We start from the raw sequence: 25,111 nt of genomic DNA on the forward strand, positions 1-25,111 counted from the left end.
CTTGAGGCCGAGCTGAGCTTGACCCAGGAAGCCGTGTATACGGCGATGGTTTAGCCTAAACCGTCGTTCCTTGTGATGGCTCAGCACGACTGGCGAACCAGATAAGGTGGGGTCCATCACGATCCTATATTTCACTTCGGATCATATTTTTCCTTCCATATCCTGGCAGTCAAGAAGATCATACGTCAGCCTTATGCTCAAAATAAGAACGTGCGGTCTGCAGGAGGGGGTTGCCGTTGTGCATGGTTGGCCGCGGATAGAAGATTCGCATGGTGGGGGCAGTAGTCGATGTCGGGGAGAGCACACGAGAGCCTATCGACCGCATGCGCCGCATAACTTCCGAGACGCGCTTTCTGCACAGTCCGGCCGACCACGCTGATGGATTTGGGCGACAAACAGAGCAGCATGACTGGAGTGCTCTTCAACACAGAAATCACTTACCAGGAATTGCCCACGGTCTTGCTGCCGTTCTCCTCCGCGAGTCGGTAGTATTTGGCGGCCATGTACTAAAAAAGGAAGATCACGAATCAGCACGTCACACTCTATGATGCAAGGTACCAAAACACTGAAAGTGATGCTGAGCTAGGGGAAAGAGCGTTGCTGCCCGATGAGATGAATAATGTGATCTGACAATAGCAGATAGGAGATTCCGGTTGGTAATGCTCATCTCAGGGACGCAGCAAATGGGACTTCTGAAGACCAGGCATATCCAGCACCGCGGGCTCATTTTGAAAAAGCAAGACACGAAAGCCCAGGGGGCTAGGGTCAGACTGTACCTTGTCCTTTTTCCCTCCAACGCCTTCTAGATAGCACCAGGCAGCTTCGTTCATCGCATCGGTATCGCCGAGATTGGCAGCTGTCTCATAGTACTGCCTGGCAGCAACAGGATCTTTCGCGACGCCCCAGCCATTGCGGAAGCAGTTGGCCAACTCAAATATGGCCAGAACCAGCTCTCCTTTGGCAGCACCTCCCCTCTTCATACCTGCTTCAAGAGCTTGCGCCTCTATCGAGGCCGAATTCGATGCCGCCGCCGAGAGATAGGTCACTGCCTTCGCAGGATCTGGCTCACATCCCCAGCCATGTCTTCAGATAATCTCATCAGTTTCTGTGTTTCCTATGGCCTGTTCGTCTAGGAATTTCAGAGAAAATCTTACCGCAAGGCGAGACCATACAACACTTGACTCAACGCATTATTGGCACCATCTGGATCCGCCAGCGTGCCAAACATCTGCGTCGATCTGGCCAACTCTGTGTACCAACGCAGAACTACATCAGTATAGATATTCAGGAAGGCGTTTCGTATATCTGCGCTCACCTCCAGCCTCATGTAGTCGAATTGCTTCTTGTATGTTGACCTATATCTTCAGTTAGGAACCCACTGTGTCTCCCAGTATGCGAACAGTAATGGTTCTCGTAAACTTACATCTCCTTCCGGATCGTTGATCCTGGCAGAACTAGAACTTCTCGGTCGTCCACTGCCCGTGGATCCCTGATCTCCAAGGAAACTGGAGGAACGACTTGACGGACTCAGAGGACTCAGAGTCGGGTTTCCTTGCACCAGTATCGTCGCGCGCTTTTCCCACTGCGCCTCTCTATCCTGCTTGTCACCAACACTGGTATCGATCTGCGGAAGGTCCGCAGGAACATTGATCGATGTGGAGCTCGTACTCCGGGATCTTCTTCCATCGAGATGCAGCAGAGAAGACAATCGTCTTTCGCCTTTGGTCCTTGTAGGGGAAGCGCTAGGCGAGAGCGACGAGGACCTATTAGAGGGTCGATGAAAGATCGACAAGCGTTTCTGCGATGAGCCGTGTTTGTCTTCTCCAGAAGAATGATGGCGGTTTCTGTCGTCCTCGTCGAATGCCGGCGGTTGGATCACTTCTTGGTTGTTGGTATCGGTGCGATAGAACCGGAATTCTGGCGGAGCGCTTGGAGAAACAGGAGTCGCTGGGACGCCATTGCTGTCATTGATCTTATCTTTCTTATGGAGGACATCTCTCAACGGCATGGCGGCCGGCGATCGTGGGGTGTGGGCCACAAGGACAATGCACGATTCCGCTCCGAGAAGATCTGTAAGGGGGTTGCGGGAGTGACAGTACGGTGTTCTGTTGAAGTGGAATAGATGTCAGTAAGACCTATGTGTGCTTTGGAGTAAGAGTAGGTTTATTTATTGCGATTCGGATCCAGCCTTGTTGTGGCTGTGTCGGTCGCAAAAAACGAAGCCTTTAACTCTGCTGAGTTCAGTTGTGTAGAGCAACAACAGGGTTGCTGGTTGGTGGTGGCAGGTGGTTCAGGCGTCTTGGCCACAAAACTGGCTCCGGACGTCCAAGTAATAACCTCGGGATCCAGTGCAATCTATGGGTTACAATAATTCCAAGGTTTGGAGCAGCAAATATCATGATACGGCCAACAGGATCATCCTGGAGAGTTCGGTTGAAAATACATACATTCGAGTTTCGATAATCACTCCGCAAATAACAAACTGCAGAGGACCGGTGTCGGCATTAATACCAACATTTATGGCTACGCTCAGACCATTATTGGATTTCTCCTTTGTACTACATGGACTTCTACATGGAATCAACCCACCTGTGCACCATTCTGATAATTGAAACTGGCCTGTGAGATATTTCCGGCCACATGAATTGCAGACTTCGGTATCGGACGGCGTATGTCTCTGATATATGCTGAAACGCACTTGGTAACCATGCAGCATGGATGGCTACGATTGATTCCTTATAGCCAGATCTGCGGTGCTAGGATAAGCTTTTGGGGTATATGGATATTTGGAACACTCAGGAGCCCGAAGAATATTGTAGTCATAAAATATAGTTGCTTTGCATCTGAAATAATCAGTACGGTACCTGCGCATGATTACCCTTCGAAGGCAGAACGGACAATCGAGTGACTCGTCGAAATATCACAATCAATTACGAAGCACGTGGGAAGTGAAAATGGTATTGAAGTTCTAGATTGTATCACGAAGTAAACAGCTTCTCGGTTTTGTACACGATCGCAAGGAAAAGCTAGTCATGTCGGCTGCATTTACTGAGCCTTGGAGGAAACAATTCCTATACGACTTCGTTAGCACTAATTAGTTGGATTTTCAAGGCCGTTTTACTTACTCTCAACGTCAGCAACGCTCTGCTGGAGAATCTGTTGGAGAACCTTGGGGTTCTCGAGCTCCTTCTGGATCTTGCCGATAATGGATTCGGCAAGCTCGCGCTGCTGGCGCTGTCTCACCTGTCCCTCGTAGCGGACCCACGACTCAAGGACCTGCTTGGCCTCAGCAGCAAGGGCAGTACGCTGCTCAAGCTCATAAGCCTCAGCCTCAAGGCGGGCGGTTTCCTGATCGCCCAAAGAGTCAGCACCATATCCTAGCTATAGACCTGACAAGGTAGCATACCTTGGAAACCGCAAAGAGCTGCTTGGTGATCTCAACAACTCCGCTCAGCTGCTGGACGTTGTCGATGCGCTGCTGGACTGCGTTGGTGTGGTCGGCACGGGCAGCGTTCAGAATGTCCTTCTGCTTCTGGATCTGGCCCTGAGCCCACTCCTTGTACGCGGGACCACCATACTTGGCGACACCAGTGAAGACACTGAGCAGACAGAAGGCAGCAACAGTCTCTTCGTTAAGGACGTAGAGCTCGTTGCTGATCGCGGCAATGGAGAGACCGGCAGCGGCAGAAAGGATGGCAGTCTTGGAAACAAGGGAGTTGCCAGGAAGAGCATTGAGGATCGACTCGGCCTTCTTCTTGGGGTCCTCGCTGGGGACGTTGGAGGCCGAACGGGACGCCGTGAAGTTGGCAGTGACGGCAGGGACGTTACGGGCGACAACAGCCGGTCGGAGCCGGGCAGCACCTGGATCGAGTCAGTGACCTAGGCGAGGGTATCAATTGAGCCCTAGTGAGGCTGGTGAGACATACCAATGGCGCTCTTAGCAAGACGCGAAGCCATTGTAGCGACAGTGATGTGTTGCGACTTGATGGATGAACGGAACTGATGAGAACGAGGTCGGATGGGGGTTTCGGTGGTGCTGAAGACCCTAACCGAATATGGAATAGACCCGTGACGCGGAAAATCAGCATAGCCGAGAGATCTCCAAAAATTCTAAGATAACCCTATCGCAGTAGGACGAGCGACCAAAAATTGTGGCCGCGGTTTCGGACGTCCAAAATCTCAGAACATACCGGAATTGATATCGTTGGAACCCATCATGCCTGGCCTCGCAGACAGAGCGTCCGGCTCCAAGAAACGGAAGAAGGGCGCCAGAGAGAAGGAAGTCGCCGTGCCGTCCTCCAAACGCCGAGCTGTTGCAGAAGATGACGGCGAAGACGTTATGGAAAAGCTTCAAGAGCTCGAAGAGCAGATTGCGGAATCTCGAAAATACTACAATAACATCGCCACCCTGATATCCATGCTAAACGTGGGTGACTCCGCCGAAGAACCCGATCTAGCAGTCGCCGTATCGCTCTGTAGAGTCTTTTGCAGATTGATCGCGGGTGGAAACCTTACAGAGGTTCCACGAGCTGCCGAGCCAGAGAAGATCATTGTGGCATGGTTGAAGGAACGATGTCACGAATATCAGAAAGCGTTGTCGGTCATTCTACGCCGGGCTGATCCCTCCGCACAGGTTCGCAATGACACTTCTGCGCTTTCAAGGCTGTACTTACTGATCACTCTTAGATCACTGCTCTCACATTAAGTATGCGACTGATAAATGAGCGCGCGACGCATATTTCGGGGACGGAAACGCAGGTCTGGACCAGTGGTTTCTTCAAGGATGTCTTCCAATCTATTGTCGAAGCTCGCGACGGGCAGGTGCTACAATCGGAATTTGTCGAAAAGTTCCTCACCCAGTATGAGGATGTGAGATACTACGCGTTTCTTCAAATATCGTACGTTATTTCTTCCTGGTCCTATTATCTCCGTATTGCCCACTAACAGACTATAGCGAGTACGCTGAGACGAAGCGGAGCCCTGAAGTTCTTGAATTGTTAATATCCATGCTCTCAGCATACGACACTCCGCCCCAACCAGAGCACGAGTTCGAAGACTTCTACTGCAAGTCATTAAAGAAAATCAAGAACCTTGTATCTGTCAACTCTCACAAAAAGCGGGCGCAGGAAGCATGGCTAGCGGTGCTACGGAATAACATATCAGAGTCTCAGCGGAAAGGTCTTCTCCGGATTATGTCGCATACGATTGCGCCATGGTTCAACAGGCCTGAACTATTGATGGACTTCCTCACTGATTCCTACAACGTCGGCGGCTCAATGTCTCTACTCGCCCTGTCCGGTCTCTTCTACCTCATCCAAGAGAAGAATCTCGACTATCCTCAATTCTACCAGAAGCTCTACTCTCTTCTTGACGCCGATGTCCTACACTCAAAACACAGATCACGATTTTTCCGCCTGATGAATACCTTCCTCTCTTCCACCCACTTGCCAGCCACGCTTATTGCTAGTTTCATCAAGCGACTTTCTCGACTTGCACTCAATGCGCCTCCCACAGCCATTGTCGCAATTGTTCCCTGGATATACAATCTCCTGAAAAACCACCCGACTTGCACGTTCATGCTACACCGTACCATTCGTGACGAGGAATGGAAAGCTGAACTGGAAGCTGAAGGGATGGAAGATCCGTTTGATCCAGATGAATTAGATCCCACTCTCACCAACGCTCTCGACAGCAGTCTCTGGGAGATTGAAACCCTTCAATCCCATTATCACCCCAACGTAGCCGCCTTGGCACGTATCATATCTGAACAATTCACCAAACAAGCCTACAACCTCGAGGACTTCCTCGACTACACTTATCAAGGCATGTTATTGGCTGAACTGGGAACCGAGGAGAAGATGAAAAAGACACCCGTCGTCGAGTACCAAATCCCAAAGCGAATTTTCACAGACCGTTTACTGGCGGAAGATGGTGGTCAAGACACTGCTCCTGGCAGGATGCTCAGAGAACTATGGGCCTTCTCATAGCTCTTTTATTCATCTTAGTTTTTTACTAGTGCATAGAATTTCATGCATATAATCTTTATCTGCTACCTAGAGACCTAGTGTCATTGTCAAACGAGTGTATTATCCTTTGGAATTACTAATGAGTGTAACTATTTCTTTCCACCTTTCTGCATATCACCAGTTGAATCGTGAAGAGCGTATGGGGCAACAGCTGATGGTTGATCCAACTCATGCCACCATAGGACAACGTAGCCTGCCTGCACTATCATTCTGGCCTCGCAACTGAACACGCATTCCCGCCATTTCCCTTGCTGAGTAGAGAACCTCACAGCCCAAAGACAACAAGCATCCTCTACCCAATCACGCACATCACAGTTCTGGCCCATAACGCAAGCCCTTGTTGCTCGTCGTCAGCGCATCAGGCCGAAGGGGGACAGCCACTACACGGAGGACAACCGAACTTATCACAGTTAGGAGGGATATAAAACTCTGGGTTTTCAGAACTATCCTCACCGCGTGCGTTAATTTCTTGAGTGTCAGAAGAAGCTCCGTCCTCGCTCAAAGCTGACTTCGTTTCCGGCGGGTAGCCAATTCCCGGTGGAGGGGAAGGCGGCCATTTGAGATGAGAGTCGGTTTGTGGGTAATTCGTAGATACTTCCTCGTCGTCGTCCCTGGTATCTAAGGAACGAGAGGAAAGTGGTGGATAGCCATGAGGAGGCCATTGAGGTGGTGGAGGACCGTAAGGAGGCCAGTGAGGATTGTAAGGAGGCCAGTAAGGAGGGGGTGGTGGGTAATTCGTAGAGACCTCCTCATCGTCGTCCCTAGTCTCTAATGAACGAGAGGAGGGTGGTGGATGGCCATGAGGAGGCCACTGATGTGGTGGAGGACCATGAGGAGGCCACTGAGGTGGTGAAGGAGGCGGCCAGTGAGGAGGTGGCGGTGGGTAATTCGTAGAGACTTCCTCGTCTTCTGAACGAGCAGCTAAAGAAGGAGGGTGAGGGTGATGGTGATGGCGATGGTGGTGCTCATCTGCCATCGGGACATCAAGTTTGGGTTTTGGACCATCTTCGTTTAATCCTAGATCTCTGTTAGCATTTTACTCCGCTTAAAGGAGGGCCACGGTAATCCGAATGATAACCAGCTACTGGGAAACGAACCTGAGCCTTCTGAATCGTCTTCCCGAACCTTCAAGGTTGGAGGATATGGAGGATGACTGTGCTGATGGTCAGTTGGAGGCCGTGGGTGGTGTCTATGCGACTCTGAGTCCACGTCCAAAGCACCACGAGCTTCCAGTCCGTTCACGATTGGGGCGGGAGCAGCATTGGACTGAACAATCAGGCCAAGAAGCAATCCCAACAGACTTAAAAAGCTAGGTCGATTGAAGCGTGCCATCTTGGCACTGGAGCAGAATGTATGTTTTTATATCGCTGTATACCTGTCTTTGCAGAATAAGAAGAGTGTCGGGTTCTGTCTGCAGGACGTCAGGGTCGATCTCTCAAATATATAGATCCAGTGGTAGCTATAGAGGGGGGGCAGAACTCTGTGCATTGGAATATGGCCTTACGCCATCGCTTACAAGCTCAAGCAGACGGTTCAACAAGCGGAGGCATGCAGTTGCATGCTCTCAAGGGACAAGGTTCCCAACGTCGAGATTGACAGTTGTAATACGTTCCGACATCGAAGTACAACGCCTTGTTCCAATGATCTTTCGACAAGGGCCAATGTGCATCCTTCATTGCGGTGTTGGTGGTCTAGACTGTGCTGTATAAGCTTTTTCTTTTGTGGGCTGATGAACTCGGTGTTACACCCTGTTTGTCTTTGTCAACGGGATCTTTGAGGATACGAAGTACTTTACACGGATGATCAAAGACAATTACGTGAAAGTTCCACAAAATGCCCATTTCTTTGTGTCTGGAGAAGTTTTTCTGCGACGATCCAGTGAGTAATCGGTATTTCTGCAGATGAATTCGTCACATATCATTTTCACTTGTTTTGGGTGTACAACAGATTTCCAGAACTACTGTACAGTCACTATTTTCGCCTAGTTCCAAATGTCGTGTTCAGCCTGGCCTATTGAGAGCGACAGCTGTAGAGACGACGACAATGCAGCATATAGAAGGAGACATGATAAACATAATCATCTTGTTGCTTGAAAACTGTGCGGTTCTATCTAATCCGTGCGTATAAAACGAGTGCCTACCGCCTGAAACTCCATCTATAGACAACATATAAACACAGAGACATAAAGAAAAATATACAATCACACTGAGCCCTAAGCTTCCTTCAACCAAAGCTACCCTCCTGCATTAAGGCTCCCCGTCTGATGGTCTCATTGTCATCATTAATCCAATCTTGAAAATGCTCAAGTGGTAGTTCTCCCTCTCGGCCTGCTGTTACCCGTTGGATGGCGCCAATGAACTCCCGGCCAAACCCAGGCCGGTACGCAAGTTCAGGATCTCCCTGGACGAACCCTTCAGCATCCAGCGGTTCATCCCGTGGCTGTCTGTCCCGTTTTTCTGCATCGGGATCTCCTGGGTGATAGTCGCAGAAAGGGTCGAGGGCAAATATACCGCGTTTCAGATCATCGAATAATTCATCGGATACATCGACCGGGATTTGTTCGATGCTATCCCTCAGCTTGTCCAGTAAAGCTTGAGCACTCCGACGACGTCGTCTGCGATGTAATGCCACATCTGTCTCCATCCGTTCCAACAGTCTCAGAACTTCCTTTTCAGACCCCGCTGCGGCGACGCCCTTCTCCACTTCCCACGTAAGATGATTAAGTTCTTTTGAGGTTTTCTGAAAGATGGTATCAACCTTTGCGCGCACAATAGACACTCTAGATGTGAGAGAGCGCGCAAGAGGGCGTTCATAGAGGCGTTCCCAGAAATCCACCCAGTAGGCAAACCCAATGCGGGATTTGCTCATCCGCGTCAATTCGAGGCATGCGATAACGTTGCGACATGCTGACAGTGTCTGGAAAGCATCGCTGCGAGCCTGTAATAGGGGAATAGAAGCATAATAGCGAGGAGGGCCCCTTCTCGACTCTGCACAAGTGAAAGGGACACTGGATGTTCCCTTCTTCTTCTTCTTCTGTGGATGGTATTGCCGAAATTTGGCGCTTGCCAGGTCATGGCTTTGCTGGGGTATCAATCTGTCATTTTCCGGTCCTGACAAAGTCGCCCGCCTTCTAGAACGGATACTTGGGTGGTTCTGCATCCGAACACGATTATTCTGTGGTGTATCAAGTCTCAAGGACGAATGGTGCGCGTCTCCCGCACCTGAAAGGAGGAGAATTGAAAGAGGAAATATAAATATCAGCGTCAAGAGGGCGACAGGATAGAATAAGATATACAGGTAGATAGTAATGAGTCCGTAACGAGCGTGTTTTCGAGTGATGCGTTAAGGAAGATCAGGTCGATCATTCGTTATTGTAAGAGTTATCCTCTCAGTGTGTACGCTGCTAGAGAAGGAACAGCCGATGAGTCTACAATGAAAGGGAGAGAGCGACCTTCGATGCAGGTAGACGCAGATACAGACAGTGTCGGCAGGATCGAGCGAAATTTGATGTTTGTCCACCACGTACTGTACAAGTGAAATCTTGTGTATTCTGCGACTACTACCGCGGATGATACGTCGCGAGTATTAACGAGCGAATCTAGGCTATATGAACACCGCTACCTTTACCATCATAACAAATTTATGCTAAACTCAGGAATATAATACATTTTCTGCCTTGCAGTCTGGCCCGTTATTGTTCAGAAACGATGTGCCCCAGAACCATTCGGGCATCTCTGCCATCTAATACAAGACTGGCCGATGGCGTGAATAATCGAATCGCCCTGACTATGCGTTTCGAGTACGTTTATGACTTCCATTTTGAGACTATCACGCCTCTGATTGCCAAGTTCTTGCCCCTTGTTAACGTCCGACGGGCGCCCTTTGTAAAAAGGGCCCGTTGAAGGGATAATACCCCTGAGCGCTGATCGGGAAAGTCGGCGACCTTACTGTAACACGATTTACAACGGCAACATCTTTTTGTATGATGGCTAGCGTTCATTCCACAATGCCGCCATTTTTAGGGTCTGACGAGCATTTAGAAACGCGTCGCGGCCCGAAGTCTAGACTGTCGAAGTATATTCTTATTTGATGACACTGGTCTACTTTGTGACCCCCGCGACTAACTACTTATTACGTTGAACATTATTCAGAATCTTATGGGCAAAGTATTCGAACATAGATGCGGAGTCAACTTTCACACGTTGAGAATCACGCGTTTTGTAGGATGAATCCAGCACATCTAGGTATGGTATAGCTTCACATTTACCTCTCACGGTCATCGGATATTTCCGCATTCTGGGAAACGTGACAGTCCGCAACCCCGGATAGCCCCACTGCTACAAGGGGTAATAGATTTACTTCTCAAGAATGCAACATTCGCACTGCAGAACATACAATGGTGCTCTCCTTGCGAGAAGGAATGTCCTAGGCCATGGCGCCCTCGGCTTTCGATACCCGAGCACCTTGAGCGGCGTCTTCTCGACCTTTGGCCTCTCTTTGATTTTCTTCTTATGGTTTGGCCGAAGTCCACGAGGCTCCCCTCTAAACCAAAACCTACAGGCGGAAGATTGAGACATTCTCGAGGTTTTATGGGGTTGTGGAACTAATTGAGAGTAGTATGCAGCCATCAGGCTGTACGCGAGAAGAGAACCGACTACCCTTTAGTCGGTCTCGACCATCGTCAATTATGGGCGACTCGTGCCTTTGCTTTTCTCTTTAAGCCAGAATCCCATCTGGCTCTTCTATTCTTCTTCTACTCAGGTCTTGCCTTATCTATCTCTCCGGCAGTCACAGATAGGGCTTTCATCGATTATTCTTGCGGCAACTGTTTAAATTGCCATTAACCATATATCAGCGCTTGATCGAAGCCTCCTCGGCAAATCCAATTCAGAGTATCGCCCGATATGCGTCTACTCACCTCTCTATTCGCTGCCGCGCTGCTCGTTACCTCCGTCGTTGCACAAGGGAAAGTTGCCTTTACAGAGTGGCCGCCTGCCGTGACAGTCGGACAACCGGCCACCCTTAGATGGACCGGAGCTACCGATAGTGTAAGTTCTACTGCATCAAGTACATAATCATTTCAAGTCATTGACCGCGATTTTGTGAAGCCTGTGACCATTACTCTGAAAAGGGGCGATGCGAATGATTTGAAGAATGTCGAAGTCCTCACGTCGGATGCCCGAGGTGGCACTTTTCAGTGGACACCAAGCCCTGACTTGACGGACGGGTCTGACTATGCTTTCCAAATTACTCAAGATGGTCAGGTTAACTACTCTGGTCTTATCACTCTCTCTGGTGGTTCTGTGAGTGCCGCTCCCGTTTCAACGGCATCAGCAGCATCAGCAACGTCGACACCAGCCGCAACTGTCCATTCAGCAGCTACTTCAAGCCGCTTAACCACGGCTGTGACCAGCTCTTCGACCACTACTTCAGCAAGCCACCGCAAAGAGGGAACTCTCACGAGCAAAACCCCAGTTTTCGGAACTGGTTCAGTCACGGCCCCCCGAAACACGACATTTAAGCCAGCTACTCTCAGTTCTACTGCTTATTCTACTGCTGGTCCCGTTACCACAACTTCAGCTGCCTCTAAAACAACCAATGCAAAGAACGGGCTAGCAACTGCCTCTACTGGCGGTGCTTCTTCGCTTACGGGTTCAGTGGCTCTGATTTTGAGCTTGTTCGCTGCATTCTATGTCATGTAAATCGCTATGTCTTAAGACTATATGCAGCCGGTGGACCTTCGATATTTGTTTGCAATCTACGTCTGGACTTCAAGGCAACTGGCCTCGGCATACGATGCACATGTATATGTTAGCAGGAAAAAATTGTTAATGACTGTTACTCATTCTTTCCGTCGGTTTCTCGATCTCTCGAACACAGGATGGAATGCTCTTCGCCAGAGGTTATGCTTCTTCATTTTCAATATAGGCATCGATTAGTGACAGACCCCCATATATACGAACTGATGAGGCAAGTTTAATGCCTCGTGTCTAGTATTCGATGCACTATTAAATCAGATTGCCATCGAAAACAACTCCTCGAGTTTTTGCCTCATATACCTTAGTTCTGGGAGCCTATCATAATCATCATCCGGGATGGTCTAACGGTCATGATTTCCGCTTGTCATCCGAACAGGAACGAGCGCGGGAGACCGGGGTTCGACTCCCCGTCCCGGAGTTACTTTTTGCCTCCGCCATCTTAGGATGGTTGAGTATAATAATAACCCTTTTTTAATTCCTTCCTCTTTTTGCTTCGCATTTACAGAGGGTTAAGCGTACAATAATAATGTATAGCCACGGAACCCAGTTTTAATTCCAGTGTTGACTCGGGCATCGGGTCTCCTTTTTCAGTCTGGCGGAACAAAAGTGCAGACAGGCAGCAAAAGACAGGTATGCAATACTGCAATAACCTCTAATGTCTGATCGACGGTCAAGATGAACCTCTGGTATTGCTACTGCTCTATAATATCCGCTTCTAGGTGAATGAATACCTCCGTGTGATCGGTTCATTACCTCTTATTGCTCCGAGGTCACTCTGCACTCGTGGCTGGAGCGCATGTATGCAGCAACCTGGTACTATGTTCCTGTGGAAGCAATGTTATCGGGTCTGTGGTTCCATTGTGTTTTTCTGTTCCAGGTTATGGCCTGAGTAAATATGTTCTCGGATGTTTCATTTGTTGGCTGCGCTAGGTTCATCCTCCGGCTATCGTGGGTATCGACCTCTACAGTACTTCTCGCAGAATGATGATAAGGGTTGCAGTGATTGGGTAAAATATTTGTTTTATCGGTTCCTTCTTGTCGGCGTACAAAGCGAGCGCCAGGTGATCTATCAATCATCAGTTTGCGGCAGATTCTTTGAATCCTGATTATGGGATAGAACCCACTGGATTACTACTAGATTACTAGGTTACTATGATCTAGATTATTTGTATGCTAGAGATAAATGTGGGATCAAATCCCCCCTGCATCTAGAAGCAAGCAAGCAATTCAAGTCGTTCAGGTCAGACCTTGCCTCCGTGCTAGAGGATTCGACACTTTTCTTGTGATTGTCTTCTACGTTTGTGGTACTGGACAACATATAAATCATGTGTTGTGATCAGTGACGCGGGGATATATATTTACTGGACCAGTTGGCCAAACACTTTAGACCAAGAAGCCGAGCGATCGAGGCATGCAATTACCACTGACATACCGCAAGAACAAGGAGACAGTGTAATCCAGGATAGAGTCCGTGTATAACAAGCTGCCTTCCGGGATATACGGGGCTATTAAGCCACTACACTACGTAGCCATGCAGAATTACAGACAAAATATCTGTTCATGCGTACTATCGAGCACTATTTCACTAAGAGCTTAATGCTTAGTATCTACAGAAGCAATACAGGTTAGACAGAATAAGAGTCGAAGACAATGCAGGGTATCGGTTTATGCTGTGCTCTGTCTGCATCCAGACCTTCGCTGTAACAGTAGACTGAGTGCGCATCTCTTGCTGTGCGAATAATTGATATGGCAGAATCTGAGAAGTTTGATTAAGTAATCCGGGATGGTCTAACGGTCATGATTTCCGCTTGTCATTCGAAAGAAACGAGCGCGGGAGACCGGGGTTCGACTCCCCGTCCCGGAGTATATTTTTTGTTTTCGAATAAACACTTTCGGTATCGGTAGCATCGCGTTGATATTATTTTTTTTTCCATTATTAAAATCGCGCACCTCATGCATACAAAATACCAAACGACATCGAATACGGCGGGAAACGAAATAAATATCGAGTCATCTAGTCTCTAGTCACGCAGTGGCTGTTAGAGATACTGGCGATGATGTTGATTTCTCTTGTGAAACCCAGAGTACATATTCGCCTTTACTGCCACTTTCACCTGCATATTGGCGAACATCAATAATTAGCTGCAATTGTGGCCTTATTTCCACTTCAGATGGGCTTCTTGTCGATGGAGACAGCACCTGCCGTTGTTATCGGCAAAGCACATCTGGAATGCCGATCATCATGTCATTGCCTTTCCTGTAGCTATAACTCCGCACCAAGTCTGCGCTCTTTTGCTTTGATAGACGGTCTAGAGCCACAATTGTTTTATGGTATGATAGTATTCCACCTGCGTCGGACACAAGGCGGTCCTTTCTAATGCACCGACGCATTAGGACACCAAACGAACATGACCATATGCTAATTGTTGAAACGTACATGTCTAGAGCAGATTATACCGTGCTCGATATCGAGTTTAACTTTCACTAAGCACATTTGGATGTATATCAAATAGAGAAGCCCGAAGGGCAAAACCGCATAACTTTCCCCTCTGCCGCTGTCGGTGATATCGAGGGGTCTACTGCTTTGCATATTGCCATCCTGATCTGCACACATATTATATAGTACCTAATTTTACTTTTGCGCTATTTTAATACCGGGAGGGGAAAGAGGGCTGATCAATACCGAATTCTCTTTAATTGATCCTGGCTGGTGTCTCCAGCAGTGCGTGACATATTCTGTGTATTTTGTGATACTGAGAAAAGAGAAAACCAGCAGAACAAGAAACCGATCGAAACTCATCCCCCTACCACCTCTGCAGATTTATCTCTGTGACTTGGACTATTAACTGACATATGAGTGGTACTACATCCTTTGCCTTCCTCTCGCCTCCTTATCCTCCTTTTCGTTAGCTTCCATGTATGTTCTCCGACGCACGAAGATATGGAAGACCTAGAATACCGTACACATCAGTTAGAAAAGATTCCAGGTCGATTTGTCGCATGAAAGGCCATCGAAATTACAATGAGGCGCAGATCTTACACAACTTCAACTGCAGGAATCTATTGCATACGTCCTCCTCAAGGAACAGAAATTCATTTTGTGGGGAGACACCAGAGGATCAGAGAGTCACCACGCCACAAGCTACCAAGTTTGAACTCACTGCGTCCTTTTTACCGCTTTGAGGGCAGTCCATGGTGTTTCGAGGATGGCCTGGTCTTCACAAGATCCTGTATGAAAATCTTAGAAATGCAAACTACATATAACTATCAAATTATCCCCCAAGAGCTGCTGCAACAACCTATGCTGGTTTCGATTAATGATCTGTCTGAGATCCTATGTCTACGCACTGCCATGTGTGATGAGGATTTCGTTGGAAGAGATCGAAGCGACGGAGAGCACGCTTACGTCCTCTCGTAGACGCCGGCATCATATGAGCTGCTGAAAAAAGAAGGGGTCTTAGTGGTGTGGAATTCGAATGGGAATCTCAAAGTATACCTAGGTATCTAAAGGTGTTGAATCGTGTCAAAAGTAATCCACAGAGACAACCATGTACCTCTATACAGTCTACAAAAGATAATGATACCATCGTGGTCACACGTCTCGCTTCTTTCCCAAGGTCAAAGGCACCATTCCCGGTTTATTGCAGATGCAACGTAATACTCATAGGCCATTCTATGAGGAGCCGCACGCTTATATTACCCTTCTGTGATATACATCATTGGAGAAAGTGGACAAATGACTCTAGACCTGAGGTAGATTGTAGACTGCGTATCTTCTCCGCTCTCAGGCAAAAGATAAGAATATCTGCCTGCAATAATACCCTTTCGAGAAGGCCAAAAAAAAACTCCGGGACGGGGAGTCGAACCCCGGTCTCCCGCGCTCGTTTCTTTCGAATGACAAGCGGAAATCATGACCGTTAGACCATCCCGGATTGGGAATGAAGCATATTTTCATATATGACTATATCAGCGTATACTGTTGTAGAAAGCCTCTGTGGATGCGGCATCTACGGAGTACAGTGGGATGCATTTACTTTTCGTGAAGCACTAGTACTAACTAAGATGCCAATGAAATTCTATTTGAAGCTATATGTAATCTAGATTTAGTACTACTTTCGCTCTGTTAGCTGTTATGCTAAATAGTTTGTAATGAATTAGAGAATGAGTAATATCGTGCCTCGTCTCTTAAACAAGAATGCGCAACAGTAAATTCAGTTTTACATAGTCACATAACAGTTAACTATCGATAGTAGTTATGCTTCAGCTTATACAACCAAGCTAGCGCTGTCAGAAAAGTGAATAATGCATCGCAGACTAAGGTATCCCACTGTTATGGAGGCCCAAACCGGGGTAAAAAAAGCAAAAAGATACTCCGGGACGGGGAGTCGAACCCCGGTCTCCCGCGCTCGTTCCTGTTCGGATGACAAGCGGAAATCATGACCGTTAGACCATCCCGGATCTGGATGTCAGGTGGCTTGAAAAAATGATTCAGATCTTTGTTTTCTACGACGACCGAGGTGAAGGGAAACAGAAGGCAGAGACGGGAGACAGAGCGTTCTGCCCGCAGAAAGCAGCACCGCGGAGATACCGCCTTCTGAGCGGAAGCCAATAATGGATGTACGGCCTGTATCTAGCTATGGTATGGTTGAGTATCTTTATTTTTAATAGTCTATAAGCCCTGTGGAGCCTCTGCGCATTTCAAACCGTACATTAATCTGCCGCGATGGTGGTGGGTATGGATCTCCTGATTTCGCTTCGATCGCCGTCGACCTGTCGAGTCGACCATACCGCCCCTGGACACTGATTCCGTGTGAGGACCGTAAGTACATACATGGTACATACTCCAGTTATGCCATCTGGAAGGTATAGACAACATTGGGAGAGAGTGTATTGCCAGGCTCAGCTACAGCCTACGAGGCTCTTTGTTCTCTACCTAGGTAATTCAAGGGTCGAGGACGGGCCCCGGAAATTGTTGTTGTCTCGCTGCGGGACTGGGAAATTGCAAGGGTGCCTCTTAGCGAGAGTTCAATTGACGTGATGAGCTGGTTCTCCTTAACACCCGTGTTTCTTGATATCTGCTCTGTATTTGGAGGAGCTGTGACGTGTTATATTCCTAGCATGGGCTGCATGGCATATTTTCCTTCCTCGGTTCCTGGCCTGAGAGCTTATAGAGAGATCTTACTCCGTGGTCAGTCACACCACCTGAACTGTACCAAGCATCAGCGAAGCCATCAAGAGAAAATCCTCTTACTGACCGCATAGCTATTAGTTATGTCTAGCAGCTAAACGTACACCGGGTATGTCCACAGCTCACATCGGTGGCATTTTGGGATTGTGGATTTCTATATGCGAAGCCGGGCCAAGGAAGTACACTCAGGTTGCCATTCTCGAATGGAGCAAATGGTATAAGGTGCCCAGCAACAACCATGGACGATTTCAACCTTCACTGCCAACACATAGTTCAAATGAGAGAATCATCTTTGAAGTGATACGCGTCCCAGCCAGAGCTGATGAGTGGGTTTCCTAGTGCCCGCGTTTTAGCGTACAAGGATTCAGTTGTCCCTGACGGACACTAATTAGTTACCAGACAACACTGACATCAAGAGGTTGTGCCCGTCGGATCGGGCTTTTATCGTCCACCATTCTTGGAAGAACTCCCAATGCCACACAGATAGATCTCTCACCTTCTTTTATACTGTTTGAACACACACTAGTTCTTCTTTTCTTCGTCCTTGTCTTTGATTCAAATAGACTGTTCATCTCAGTATCCTTACGTATCTGCATCCTGCCCGTCCAGGGCCGGGCGACACATGGTGCCGTGCACTCTTGGTTATCGCCCCGACGACGCAATATAATGTTTATCTATGCAGAAACAGCGTAACGGTCCATAATATATCGCACTAGTACGAATGCAAGCTTGGAAGCTTGGTTCCTTTTGTGGTACGTTGATCTCTGTGGCACGCATTCCAGTCCCGCTCCGCATGCTGCTCTTGGTCCCTTCTTTGCCAATTTGATCGCTCCCCAGGATTCCCGGAAGCTCGAATGAGAATCGTCAGGAATCTGGACTGGCAGACATCTATCATCAGCCTGCTGCGTCATTTCCTACTCGTACCTCCGTGTCTTGGTTCCCTTGATCTCTGTTCTCCTCCATAGCAAATGGTTTTCATGGCCCGCTTCAGGCGGGGAAGGAGAGAGCCCAATGTCAGTGAGACAGTTATTAACTCGAAAATCGTTGTATCGGCAATTCCAGACGTCCCTCGAGTGAACCTACCGCATGTCGAAACCTACTTGAACATGCACCAACACAACGGTCTCTTTGGAGAAACTACTCCTGAGCAGCAGAATGGTTCCGCAGTCGATCCCTCATCAGGTCTGTAATACCGTTGACGAATAGTCTATACTTCCCACGAGAGCAACGACCCGCTGACGAACAATATGTTCTGCAGGCACCGATGACACTAGCCTTTCTCCCACCGCCGCTGCTAATACACATGGCGACACTGCCGCACCAGAGTGGTCCTCTGCTGTTGGACATGCGGCAACTGGAAAGTCTGGTCGTGTGATACACAACCTGCAGGAGGATATTGCACGCCTGACGAGGGAATGCAGCCTATACCGGTCCCGAGCCGAAGAGGCCCAGCGGAATAATGAAGCGCTCAAGACACAACTACAAAATATGACGGAACGTGTCCGGAATCTGGAGCTCTCCCACGAGGCGAATCTACATTCTATTTCGCGGAAAGATAGGAAGATCGAGGAGCTGAGGAGTGAATTACAAAGCGAGAGAGACAGACGGGAGAACGCGGAGGGAGAGACACGCAAGATTCATCAGATTATGGCGGATTCTCGCGACGACTTCAACCGCAAGTGCGCAGAACTCCAGGAGATAGCGAACTACTCCCAGACGCAGTATGACGTCCTCGCGAAATCCGGAAAGCGAGACAAGGCAGAAACGCAGAAGAAGCTGAACAGTATCCGGGAGGATTTTGCGGATCTTCAACGCCAAAATGACGAGAAAGATATTCAACTCCAGCGACTAGATGTTATAATGGCCCAGAAGAACCGAGAGATTGAGACCGCTACAGAGCGTACACAGCAACTCCTTGAGTCATATGAAGCCTATAGGAAGGAGAATGACCAAGAACTGAGAGGATTGATCGAGAAGGGCCATCAGAAGGATAAGATTATCGATGAGGCGCTTGCTTCGCTCAAAGAGACCGAAGCAAAAATGAAATGGACCATCCAGGTCAAAAAAGAGGTTAAGGGAGCCGAATGAACAGAGTGGAAGAATCTCCGTTGAATTGGGATTCCGTTCCCTAAACCTTATTTCGCCCTTTTTACTGTGTGACCAATATCGACAAAGTGTTGGCTCCGTTGGTACCATCCTTCTCATAATACATTATCATCACCACTGAGTCGTCAGGCTTGGCGCGCGGTCCGAACAATGCTATGGAGTTCGACCGATGCTTTATCCACAATTGTGGACACGAAGGAGTTTTTTTGAACATTATACGCAAACTCTATCGACCGTTCAATTCTTGTATAGATGACCCTTTGGCGAGGGCCGTTTGCAATGTTTACCAGACCCAAACAACTCTGCGCCTCATACATATTGATATTCGAATCCCTTACAATTATGACCCCAGACATGCGACTAATGACGATCATGAGCGGGAAGCTTCATATGGATGGGGGGCTTCTCTTCCAGATAGAGGGAAGGTGTACATAGGGCGGGGAGCATGCAATATTCCGGTCTTTTGTCTGAAGTCTGCATTGCTGGTGTTGTTTGAAATACCTCTGGCGTCGCGTCTTTCCTCATCATTGCCATGTCTCGATTTGACTGGCAGCATCTATGTAAGGCCATAATGTTGGCTGGCGAATCGCGAGAATAGCAGAGTACCGTATACCCAATTGAACATAATGCATAAAATGGACATATATATTTCGTTGTGGTAGATAGACGACCGAATTCGACTCCGAAGAGACGAGGATGGAAGTCTGCCAGGGTGCCTGGGCCTTCCGCATTGTTGGTCTAATTGGATAGATATTCTAAAGAAAAAGACCCAACTCCAGCGGTACTTGTTTGCTATCAGCTATAGGAATTGCTGGATATATCAGGCCGAGCAAGTAATCCACCTTTCCTCATACGATTTTATCTTTATCCACTGTAGCAAGGATAATCTGGTCGAGGGGCTGCGGCAATTTTGGAGGATTCTCATGTCAATATTGATATAATCCACAGACAAGAATAAAGGCCAAGATCATCATTGAAGATGTATAAACTAGTGAATTATTTACCAAGAGATCGAATTGATTCTCAAGGGGTTTCCCTTTACTTTTTGATATATTGGTGGGTGGTGATCAAGGGCTAGTCGCGGATTATGCGTGAATCCGCATCTCAGTGCCGTCACCGTCAGGCTTCTTTCACCATTTTTTCATTTGTGTATTGTTGTTAATAACGAGGAATCCGCATTAACTGCACGCCTGGTTGGACATCTCCTGTGTCTTCACGTTTGACCCCGCTTTTGCTCCTATAATGCCGGATGCGTGGTCATTCTTTTCTCTTTCACTTTCTTCCCACGTCATAAGCGAATTCTCCGATCATCAACGCCCACTTCTTCATATGATATTGAATGGGGACACGTGGGGGTAGGAGGACTGATACACTTTTAAAGGATACCTTGGTTGCTGACCTCCAGGAACCCGTGATCGAGACCTTTGGCATATCCCATCCTACGTTAGGCACGACTGGCATCATCGAGGTGACCAGAGGACATCCAACGAGCAGCGCCTTTAACTTCGATAACTGTTCTCCCTTCATTGCGCTCTAGACTGGGAGCTCCGATTCACCACTGGTGTGGAAGACTGCTACTAGCAGATCCCCCAGCTGGAACGGTTGCATCTTTGATCAAGATAATTGAGAGTGTTACTACGGCCATGGAAGCCAAGCAGAGGCTTACCGTAGCCTCGACCTGGCTCTTTGAGGATACAGGTGTAAGTTTGCGCTCGAGTATTTTGTTATGATATCCGCAGAAACCAGTGCTAAAAGACGATCCGAATTTAGGTACACGAGATACGTGAAAGTTATAAGTGCGTGCATTGTGACTATGACCACATCGTTTCCAATAGCTTACGTTATTTAGGTCGGATATTCTCGTTGCTGGAGATACTGTTGAGTATGCATCTGACGACGAGGTTGGTAGAGCCCCGTTTGACAATGGTTTCAACGTATGGTCTGATGACTTTTATACAGGCTTTCGTCATTAAGACGAATGACATCGATAAGTCAACGTCCAAGTTCGGCAACTTGATGCCTGATTTCATTGATGAGCAGAGGAATAAAGACCTACTGGACGTACGTCTCTCACAATCAGTGTAAATGGAAAATGTGTTGCTGAGATTGACACGAAACAGGTGCCTCGGGTTCGTCGGATCGAAGTATCAGACATAGTTGATATAGATGGTATTGAAAGCCATGAGAGCACGCCGGAAAAGAACCGCAGAGAAACGCTGTTGGAATTCGAAAACGACTCCGACCAGGAGACCGTATCTGTTCCGAACATTCGCTGCACCAGGTACTGGCTTTCTGCAAACGGGGGCCTTGGTTGTTTTGAGTGTGCATTTGAGGATATCCTAGCGGAAGTTGCCCGCCTTACGGGAACAGATATATCTGTCAAGGATGATATCAAACGTATCCAGGTGTCAGGCAACAACGAGGATGACGTTGATGACGCCTTAGAGAAGCTTTCCAGAATCGAGAAACCACTGGTGAGTGCGAAGCTCGCCCATTTGCTTTGAGGTAATATATGCTTGCATACTAACACTTCCTAGTCGCTTGCTGCACGTCCTAGAATAGCACATATCCTACAAGCCCCGGAGGAAGATGGTGTTCGCTTCCGCATTGCAAATTGCAGCACCATCAATGAAGTATCATTACGTCGCATCCTTGCTGACCCTATGGCGAATATGGCTTCGAGACTTCGCCAGATGTTCATCACCTTACTTCTGAACTTCGATAGCGAGACTCAACAATACGTTTTACCCGACAACATCAACGCGCCAACCCCATGCACAAGTCAACCTGGACGATCACGTATCTGGCAGGACTTCAAATTCCAGGAGATAGGAAACGGAGAAAGTTACATTTCCATTGAAGCAGAAGCAGAGAAGGAGGCCGCAGCAAAGATGGGGTCCTGCGATACTGATATAGAGAGCAAAGATTCCGCGTCGGACATAGCAGCCGAAGTCCCAGCGATCGAGCATCCATACTTGACTGAACAGCAGGTAAAGGAAGTCGGGAAATGGGTTTCTGAGGGGTTGAAGAAGGGTGCTGTTGGAGTAGCTGCGAAACAAGAGATGGTACAAATACCGAAGCCAGCCAAAGATATCGAACGCGGCGGCCAGGCATTTACACCGGAACCCAAGAAAGTGGCTGGTATAAAAACACGGAGACCACTTATTGAAAACCAGCCTCTGATCTCAGGCAACGATGTACAAAGTGATAAACTCGTGAAGACAGTTCCCAGTACCGAGTCTTCAGATTTACATCCACTTGAGAAGCAAGGTATATCGGAATCATCGGATAATGGCCGCAGAAGATGGGTCATGACCTACGACGCGGGTGAAAATCAACCAGCATTGACCTCATATCAGGAGAATGATGAGAATAAGCAGTCGAACCAAATGGGAATAACAGGCCAATATGACGTTGACATTCCTGCAAACCGACTCATACCAGAAACACCAGAACGATTGGTCTACGTTTCTGGTATCAAGTTCCCATCAAACTTTGACAGGAACAAGTATGGGTCACCTGGAAAGAGCTCTGGGACAGAGAGGGGCAGAACTCCGGATAGAGACACCCCGAACGCTTCGAAGGGCGAGAAGTCTCTGAAATCAATGCGATTAATCGATATTGATAGTCCTCCCGACACGAGTTTATTGCCGAGTGGCCAGCCTATCTTATCTTTCGACCAGCCGGCGCTCATACCTGGACCGAGCGAGAGCGCAGCGACAATTGACCCATTTATCACGAAAACGGTCGACGATGATGCTGAGCAGGAGAAAAGCCTATCCGACTATGAGACGGCTCCCTCAGAATCTCGAATCTCTGAAACGGCACCCAAGACTGAATCCGACAACTTGAGCACGACACGAATTCTGGAACTCAGGAATGCACTTGCAACTCAAGAACTGGAAGAGGACCTAGATGCAGTTTCAGTAGCATTCTCTTCACTAAGGCCCTGCAGCCTGGCGAATATGATGTACAAGGAAAGATTGGCGGACCTCGAAAAAGCTAATAAGAAAGAGAACGAACAATTGGCAGAGGAACGCACTACGAGACAGTTTCGCCGCACAATGGGCCATAGAGCACCGAAGCCTAGTACTGCATCATCAAGCAAAGCGGCAATCAAAGCCAAGAGACAAGCCACGCTGGAAGATGCGTGGGGAGTCAGTTCTACCTTTGGCAGGAAGACTGATGTGACTGCCACGGTAAATGAGAAGACACCGGCAAAGAAGAAGCGCCAGGAGGCTGAACCTCTTAGCCTTAGAGAAAAGACGAAGAATGCCGAATCCGATAGGAAAACGGCAGACACGTTGAAGCAGCTCTTCAACGCTCTTCAGCCAACTCTGGACGCCGCTCAATCGTTTCCAGGGAAGCTCTCACTTGAGATGCAAGTAGGTTTGATATTGATACCGCTTCTTCCGAAGACCTATAAAGGGGATTTGATTTCGGGCGATGAATGGAACAAAATATTCAATCCGAGAGCTGGAGTCTTTGCACCAAGTACGAACTTCGTCCAGAGAGTTACTTCATCTGGAACGGATGTGGATCATATAGTGGATCTCAAGACCTCCAAAGATGAAGGGAAGCAACGCCTATTTGAACAAGAGTACACGGATTATTCTGTGGTATACGAGTACCATTGTCGGACCAAGAATGACCAAGCTGTCATTCTCGTCATTGATGAAGCTGGAAACATCACCGTTAGGAAACCGGCTGTTACTCTTGGAGCAGTCAATCTTCACTTCCCTGATCATGTTTGGGATATGAACGTGGTAGTTTCAGGGTTTACGGAGCAAGTCCACGGCTCTGACAAGGAGCTTGACCGAGCGATTCGCCATATTACCGAAAACCTCTGGATCCCACCAGATAGGTCTCTTCTCAGAATCTACACTCGAATCCCGGAGGGAAATGAGCTCAACGTTGATAAGGTTCTGATGAAGCGTTCTACCCTTCACCGGTCCTTGCGGTCTCAGAGTGATACCAAGCAGAAGAAGCATGGACCCCAGACTCAGACGGAGGACTTCAACTGCGGGGAGGAAAACAAACAAGACGTCTTCCTGAAGATCACGGAGGTCCAGGATCTCTGGACCGGTGTCACCCCTGCAGATAACCGTGCCCTCCGCGCTCGCTGTGGACCACCGAATGAGATGATCGAGAAAGGGAGACTGTGGCACGAAGTCTCCATCGTCAGTCCTACCATGGAGAACGTCTTAAACTCTAATTCCAGCCTCGAGGTAGGCGAATGTACCCAAGACTGGTCTCCTATCGACCTCATGGGCAACGAAGCCCACATCGTGCTCCCAGGTCGTGCAAAGGAACGTAACGCAGACAGTAAGAATTGCGCGCAAACCCCTAGTCCCATTGCAGCCGCCATTGGATCAGCAGGAATTGCTGAGATGTTCCGCGTCGCCAGCACTGTCGTGCAGAAGATGGACAGTGTTGGCTTTTGGAACATGGGCCCGGGTATCGATGCAGCGAAAAAGGCAGCTGGATTTGAAGTGTTGTTTTCAACAAACACTTTCTTTGCAGGCACTTTAACCGGCGCTCCCAGTATGTCCATGGTTAAAGCAGACCCCAAGGGAAGGAACTTCGAGGATCTGGAAAGCGTCAAGGAAATGGACAGCGCAAGCGTGGCAGGAGAAAGAGAGGTATTGGAATTCTGGTGATTTTGTTGTTTCAGAATGACTTTCCTTTCATTTTCTTTCGGGACTCCTATTCGCTCCGCTCATTTTCTATTTTTTTTTTTTCTTCTGATACTCACTTCTCCCCATATCTGCTCGTCAATAGCGGGCTCTTGACTACGCCATCTTCACTACGGCGGATACAGATTCCCCTGAGGCTGAGCTGGGTTATTCATAACCGTTACTTTCCAACCTCCCCCCTCACTTTTCATGTATGATACCAGAACTCCGCCTGATAATACTGCCTAAGTAGAATGAAGAACATTTTGTCTCCCCTCGAGTTCTAAGTAGCAACAATATATGGTAGGAGGCGCACACTACGTGATGACAGAAGGAAAAACTGGAGATACTATGTCA

At 48.2% G+C, this 25,111-nt stretch overlaps 9 protein-coding genes and 4 non-coding genes across 13 annotated transcripts; 7 read left to right on the plus strand and 6 right to left on the minus strand.

The window, feature by feature from the left end:
* On the minus strand, positions 1-2,201 carry C8Q69DRAFT_44923 (hypothetical protein). The gene is made up of 6 exons (XM_028629347.1): positions 1,424-2,201; positions 1,316-1,355; positions 1,155-1,248; positions 777-1,083; positions 442-506; positions 1-162 (listed from the first exon to the last, which is right to left on the minus strand). Exons 1-6 carry the CDS (start codon positions 2,006-2,008, stop codon positions 132-134), a joined length of 1,122 nt encoding a protein of 373 aa, XP_028489648.1. The 5' UTR covers positions 2,009-2,201; the 3' UTR covers positions 1-131.
* Positions 2,202-2,880: 679 nt separating this feature from the next.
* On the minus strand, positions 2,881-4,011 carry C8Q69DRAFT_44888 (ATP synthase subunit 4 mitochondrial precursor). Its single transcript, XM_028629326.1, has 4 exons — positions 3,927-4,011; positions 3,407-3,861; positions 3,126-3,348; positions 2,881-3,071 (listed from the first exon to the last, which is right to left on the minus strand). Exons 1-4 carry the CDS (start codon positions 3,955-3,957, stop codon positions 3,046-3,048), a joined length of 735 nt encoding a protein of 244 aa, XP_028489649.1. The 5' UTR covers positions 3,958-4,011; the 3' UTR covers positions 2,881-3,045.
* A 117-nt stretch (positions 4,012-4,128) lies between these two features.
* C8Q69DRAFT_44975 (putative ribosome biogenesis protein Noc4) lies at positions 4,129-6,186 on the plus strand. Its single transcript, XM_028629390.1, has 3 exons — positions 4,129-4,633; positions 4,687-4,898; positions 4,955-6,186. Exons 1-3 carry the CDS (start codon positions 4,217-4,219, stop codon positions 5,985-5,987), a joined length of 1,662 nt encoding a protein of 553 aa, XP_028489650.1. The 5' UTR covers positions 4,129-4,216; the 3' UTR covers positions 5,988-6,186.
* Positions 6,187-6,335: 149 nt separating this feature from the next.
* On the minus strand, positions 6,336-7,436 carry C8Q69DRAFT_524588 (hypothetical protein; the record flags this gene model as incomplete). Its single annotated transcript, XM_028633590.1, has 3 exons — positions 7,124-7,436; positions 6,480-7,043; positions 6,336-6,406 (listed from the first exon to the last, which is right to left on the minus strand). The coding sequence occupies exons 1-3, from the start codon at positions 7,356-7,358 to the stop codon at positions 6,336-6,338; spliced, it is 870 nt and encodes a 289-aa protein (XP_028489651.1). The 5' UTR covers positions 7,359-7,436.
* Positions 7,437-8,146: 710 nt separating this feature from the next.
* On the minus strand, positions 8,147-9,454 carry C8Q69DRAFT_44992 (hypothetical protein). The gene has a single exon (XM_028629405.1). The coding sequence runs from the start codon at positions 9,183-9,185 to the stop codon at positions 8,250-8,252; it is 936 nt and encodes a 311-aa protein (XP_028489652.1). The 5' UTR covers positions 9,186-9,454; the 3' UTR covers positions 8,147-8,249.
* A 1,338-nt stretch (positions 9,455-10,792) lies between these two features.
* C8Q69DRAFT_45000 (Ser-Thr-rich glycosyl-phosphatidyl-inositol-anchored membrane family-domain-containing protein) lies at positions 10,793-12,072 on the plus strand. The gene is made up of 2 exons (XM_028629409.1): positions 10,793-11,074; positions 11,135-12,072. The coding sequence occupies exons 1-2, from the start codon at positions 10,931-10,933 to the stop codon at positions 11,726-11,728; spliced, it is 738 nt and encodes a 245-aa protein (XP_028489653.1). The 5' UTR covers positions 10,793-10,930; the 3' UTR covers positions 11,729-12,072.
* A 43-nt stretch (positions 12,073-12,115) lies between these two features.
* On the plus strand, positions 12,116-12,203 carry C8Q69DRAFT_t9. The gene has a single exon. It is a non-coding gene; the product is annotated as a tRNA-Asp (tRNA).
* Positions 12,204-13,562: 1,359 nt separating this feature from the next.
* On the plus strand, positions 13,563-13,649 carry C8Q69DRAFT_t10. The gene has a single exon. It is a non-coding gene; the product is annotated as a tRNA-Asp (tRNA).
* A 1,981-nt stretch (positions 13,650-15,630) lies between these two features.
* On the minus strand, positions 15,631-15,717 carry C8Q69DRAFT_t15. Its single transcript has one exon. It is a non-coding gene; the product is annotated as a tRNA-Asp (tRNA).
* Positions 15,718-16,155: 438 nt separating this feature from the next.
* C8Q69DRAFT_t14 lies at positions 16,156-16,243 on the minus strand. The gene has a single exon. It is a non-coding gene; the product is annotated as a tRNA-Asp (tRNA).
* Positions 16,244-16,924: 681 nt separating this feature from the next.
* Positions 16,925-17,347, plus strand: C8Q69DRAFT_45049 (hypothetical protein). The gene is made up of 2 exons (XM_028629437.1): positions 16,925-16,994; positions 17,055-17,347. The coding sequence occupies exon 2, from the start codon at positions 17,085-17,087 to the stop codon at positions 17,310-17,312; it is 228 nt and encodes a 75-aa protein (XP_028489654.1). The 5' UTR covers positions 16,925-16,994; positions 17,055-17,084; the 3' UTR covers positions 17,313-17,347.
* An 850-nt stretch (positions 17,348-18,197) lies between these two features.
* C8Q69DRAFT_45030 (hypothetical protein) lies at positions 18,198-19,147 on the plus strand. Its single transcript, XM_028629425.1, has one exon. It carries the CDS (start codon positions 18,462-18,464, stop codon positions 19,059-19,061), a length of 600 nt encoding a protein of 199 aa, XP_028489655.1. The 5' UTR covers positions 18,198-18,461; the 3' UTR covers positions 19,062-19,147.
* Positions 19,148-20,380: 1,233 nt separating this feature from the next.
* On the plus strand, positions 20,381-25,064 carry C8Q69DRAFT_45070 (hypothetical protein). The gene is made up of 6 exons (XM_028629451.1): positions 20,381-20,779; positions 20,850-20,875; positions 20,929-20,980; positions 21,039-21,140; positions 21,200-21,553; positions 21,617-25,064. The coding sequence occupies exons 1-6, from the start codon at positions 20,723-20,725 to the stop codon at positions 24,737-24,739; spliced, it is 3,714 nt and encodes a 1,237-aa protein (XP_028489656.1). The 5' UTR covers positions 20,381-20,722; the 3' UTR covers positions 24,740-25,064.
* Positions 25,065-25,111: the final 47 nt, after the last annotated feature.

Source organism: Paecilomyces variotii (assembly GCF_004022145.1).
Source record: "Paecilomyces variotii strain CBS 101075 chromosome Unknown C8Q69scaffold_1, whole genome shotgun sequence".
Classification (NCBI taxonomy): domain Eukaryota; kingdom Fungi; phylum Ascomycota; class Eurotiomycetes; order Eurotiales; family Thermoascaceae; genus Paecilomyces; species Paecilomyces variotii.

Coding starts and splice junctions, on each gene's coding strand:
- C8Q69DRAFT_45070 (XM_028629451.1), top strand. CDS start 20,723: ATGGAAGCCAAGCAGAGGCTTACCGTAGCCTCGACCTGGCTCTTTGAG. Junction 20,981..21,038: donor AGTATGCATCTGACGACGAG/GTTGGTAGAGCC, acceptor ACTTTTATACAG/GCTTTCGTCATTAAGACGAA. Junction 21,554..21,616: donor CCAGAATCGAGAAACCACTG/GTGAGTGCGAAG, acceptor AACACTTCCTAG/TCGCTTGCTGCACGTCCTAG.
- C8Q69DRAFT_44992 (XM_028629405.1), bottom strand. CDS start 9,185: ATGCAGAACCACCCAAGTATCCGTTCTAGAAGGCGGGCGACTTTGTCA.
- C8Q69DRAFT_45049 (XM_028629437.1), top strand. CDS start 17,085: ATGTCCACAGCTCACATCGGTGGCATTTTGGGATTGTGGATTTCTATA.
- C8Q69DRAFT_44888 (XM_028629326.1), bottom strand. CDS start 3,957: ATGGCTTCGCGTCTTGCTAAGAGCGCCATTG. Junction 3,349..3,406: donor AGCTCTTTGCGGTTTCCAAG/GTATGCTACCTT, acceptor TTGGGCGATCAG/GAAACCGCCCGCCTTGAGGC. Junction 3,072..3,125: donor GAGCGTTGCTGACGTTGAGA/GTAAGTAAAACG, acceptor GAAGTCGTATAG/GAATTGTTTCCTCCAAGGCT.
- C8Q69DRAFT_45030 (XM_028629425.1), top strand. CDS start 18,462: ATGACGGAACGTGTCCGGAATCTGGAGCTCTCCCACGAGGCGAATCTA.
- C8Q69DRAFT_44975 (XM_028629390.1), top strand. CDS start 4,217: ATGCCTGGCCTCGCAGACAGAGCGTCCGGCTCCAAGAAACGGAAGAAG. Junction 4,634..4,686: donor GGGCTGATCCCTCCGCACAG/GTTCGCAATGAC, acceptor GATCACTCTTAG/ATCACTGCTCTCACATTAAG. Junction 4,899..4,954: donor TACGCGTTTCTTCAAATATC/GTACGTTATTTC, acceptor AACAGACTATAG/CGAGTACGCTGAGACGAAGC.
- C8Q69DRAFT_44923 (XM_028629347.1), bottom strand. CDS start 2,008: ATGCCGTTGAGAGATGTCCTCCATAAGAAAGATAAGATCAATGACAGC. Junction 1,356..1,423: donor TCAACGATCCGGAAGGAGAT/GTAAGTTTACGA, acceptor CTGAAGATATAG/GTCAACATACAAGAAGCAAT. Junction 1,084..1,154: donor TTGTATGGTCTCGCCTTGCG/GTAAGATTTTCT, acceptor GATTATCTGAAG/ACATGGCTGGGGATGTGAGC.
- C8Q69DRAFT_45000 (XM_028629409.1), top strand. CDS start 10,931: ATGCGTCTACTCACCTCTCTATTCGCTGCCGCGCTGCTCGTTACCTCC. Junction 11,075..11,134: donor GGACCGGAGCTACCGATAGT/GTAAGTTCTACT, acceptor GATTTTGTGAAG/CCTGTGACCATTACTCTGAA.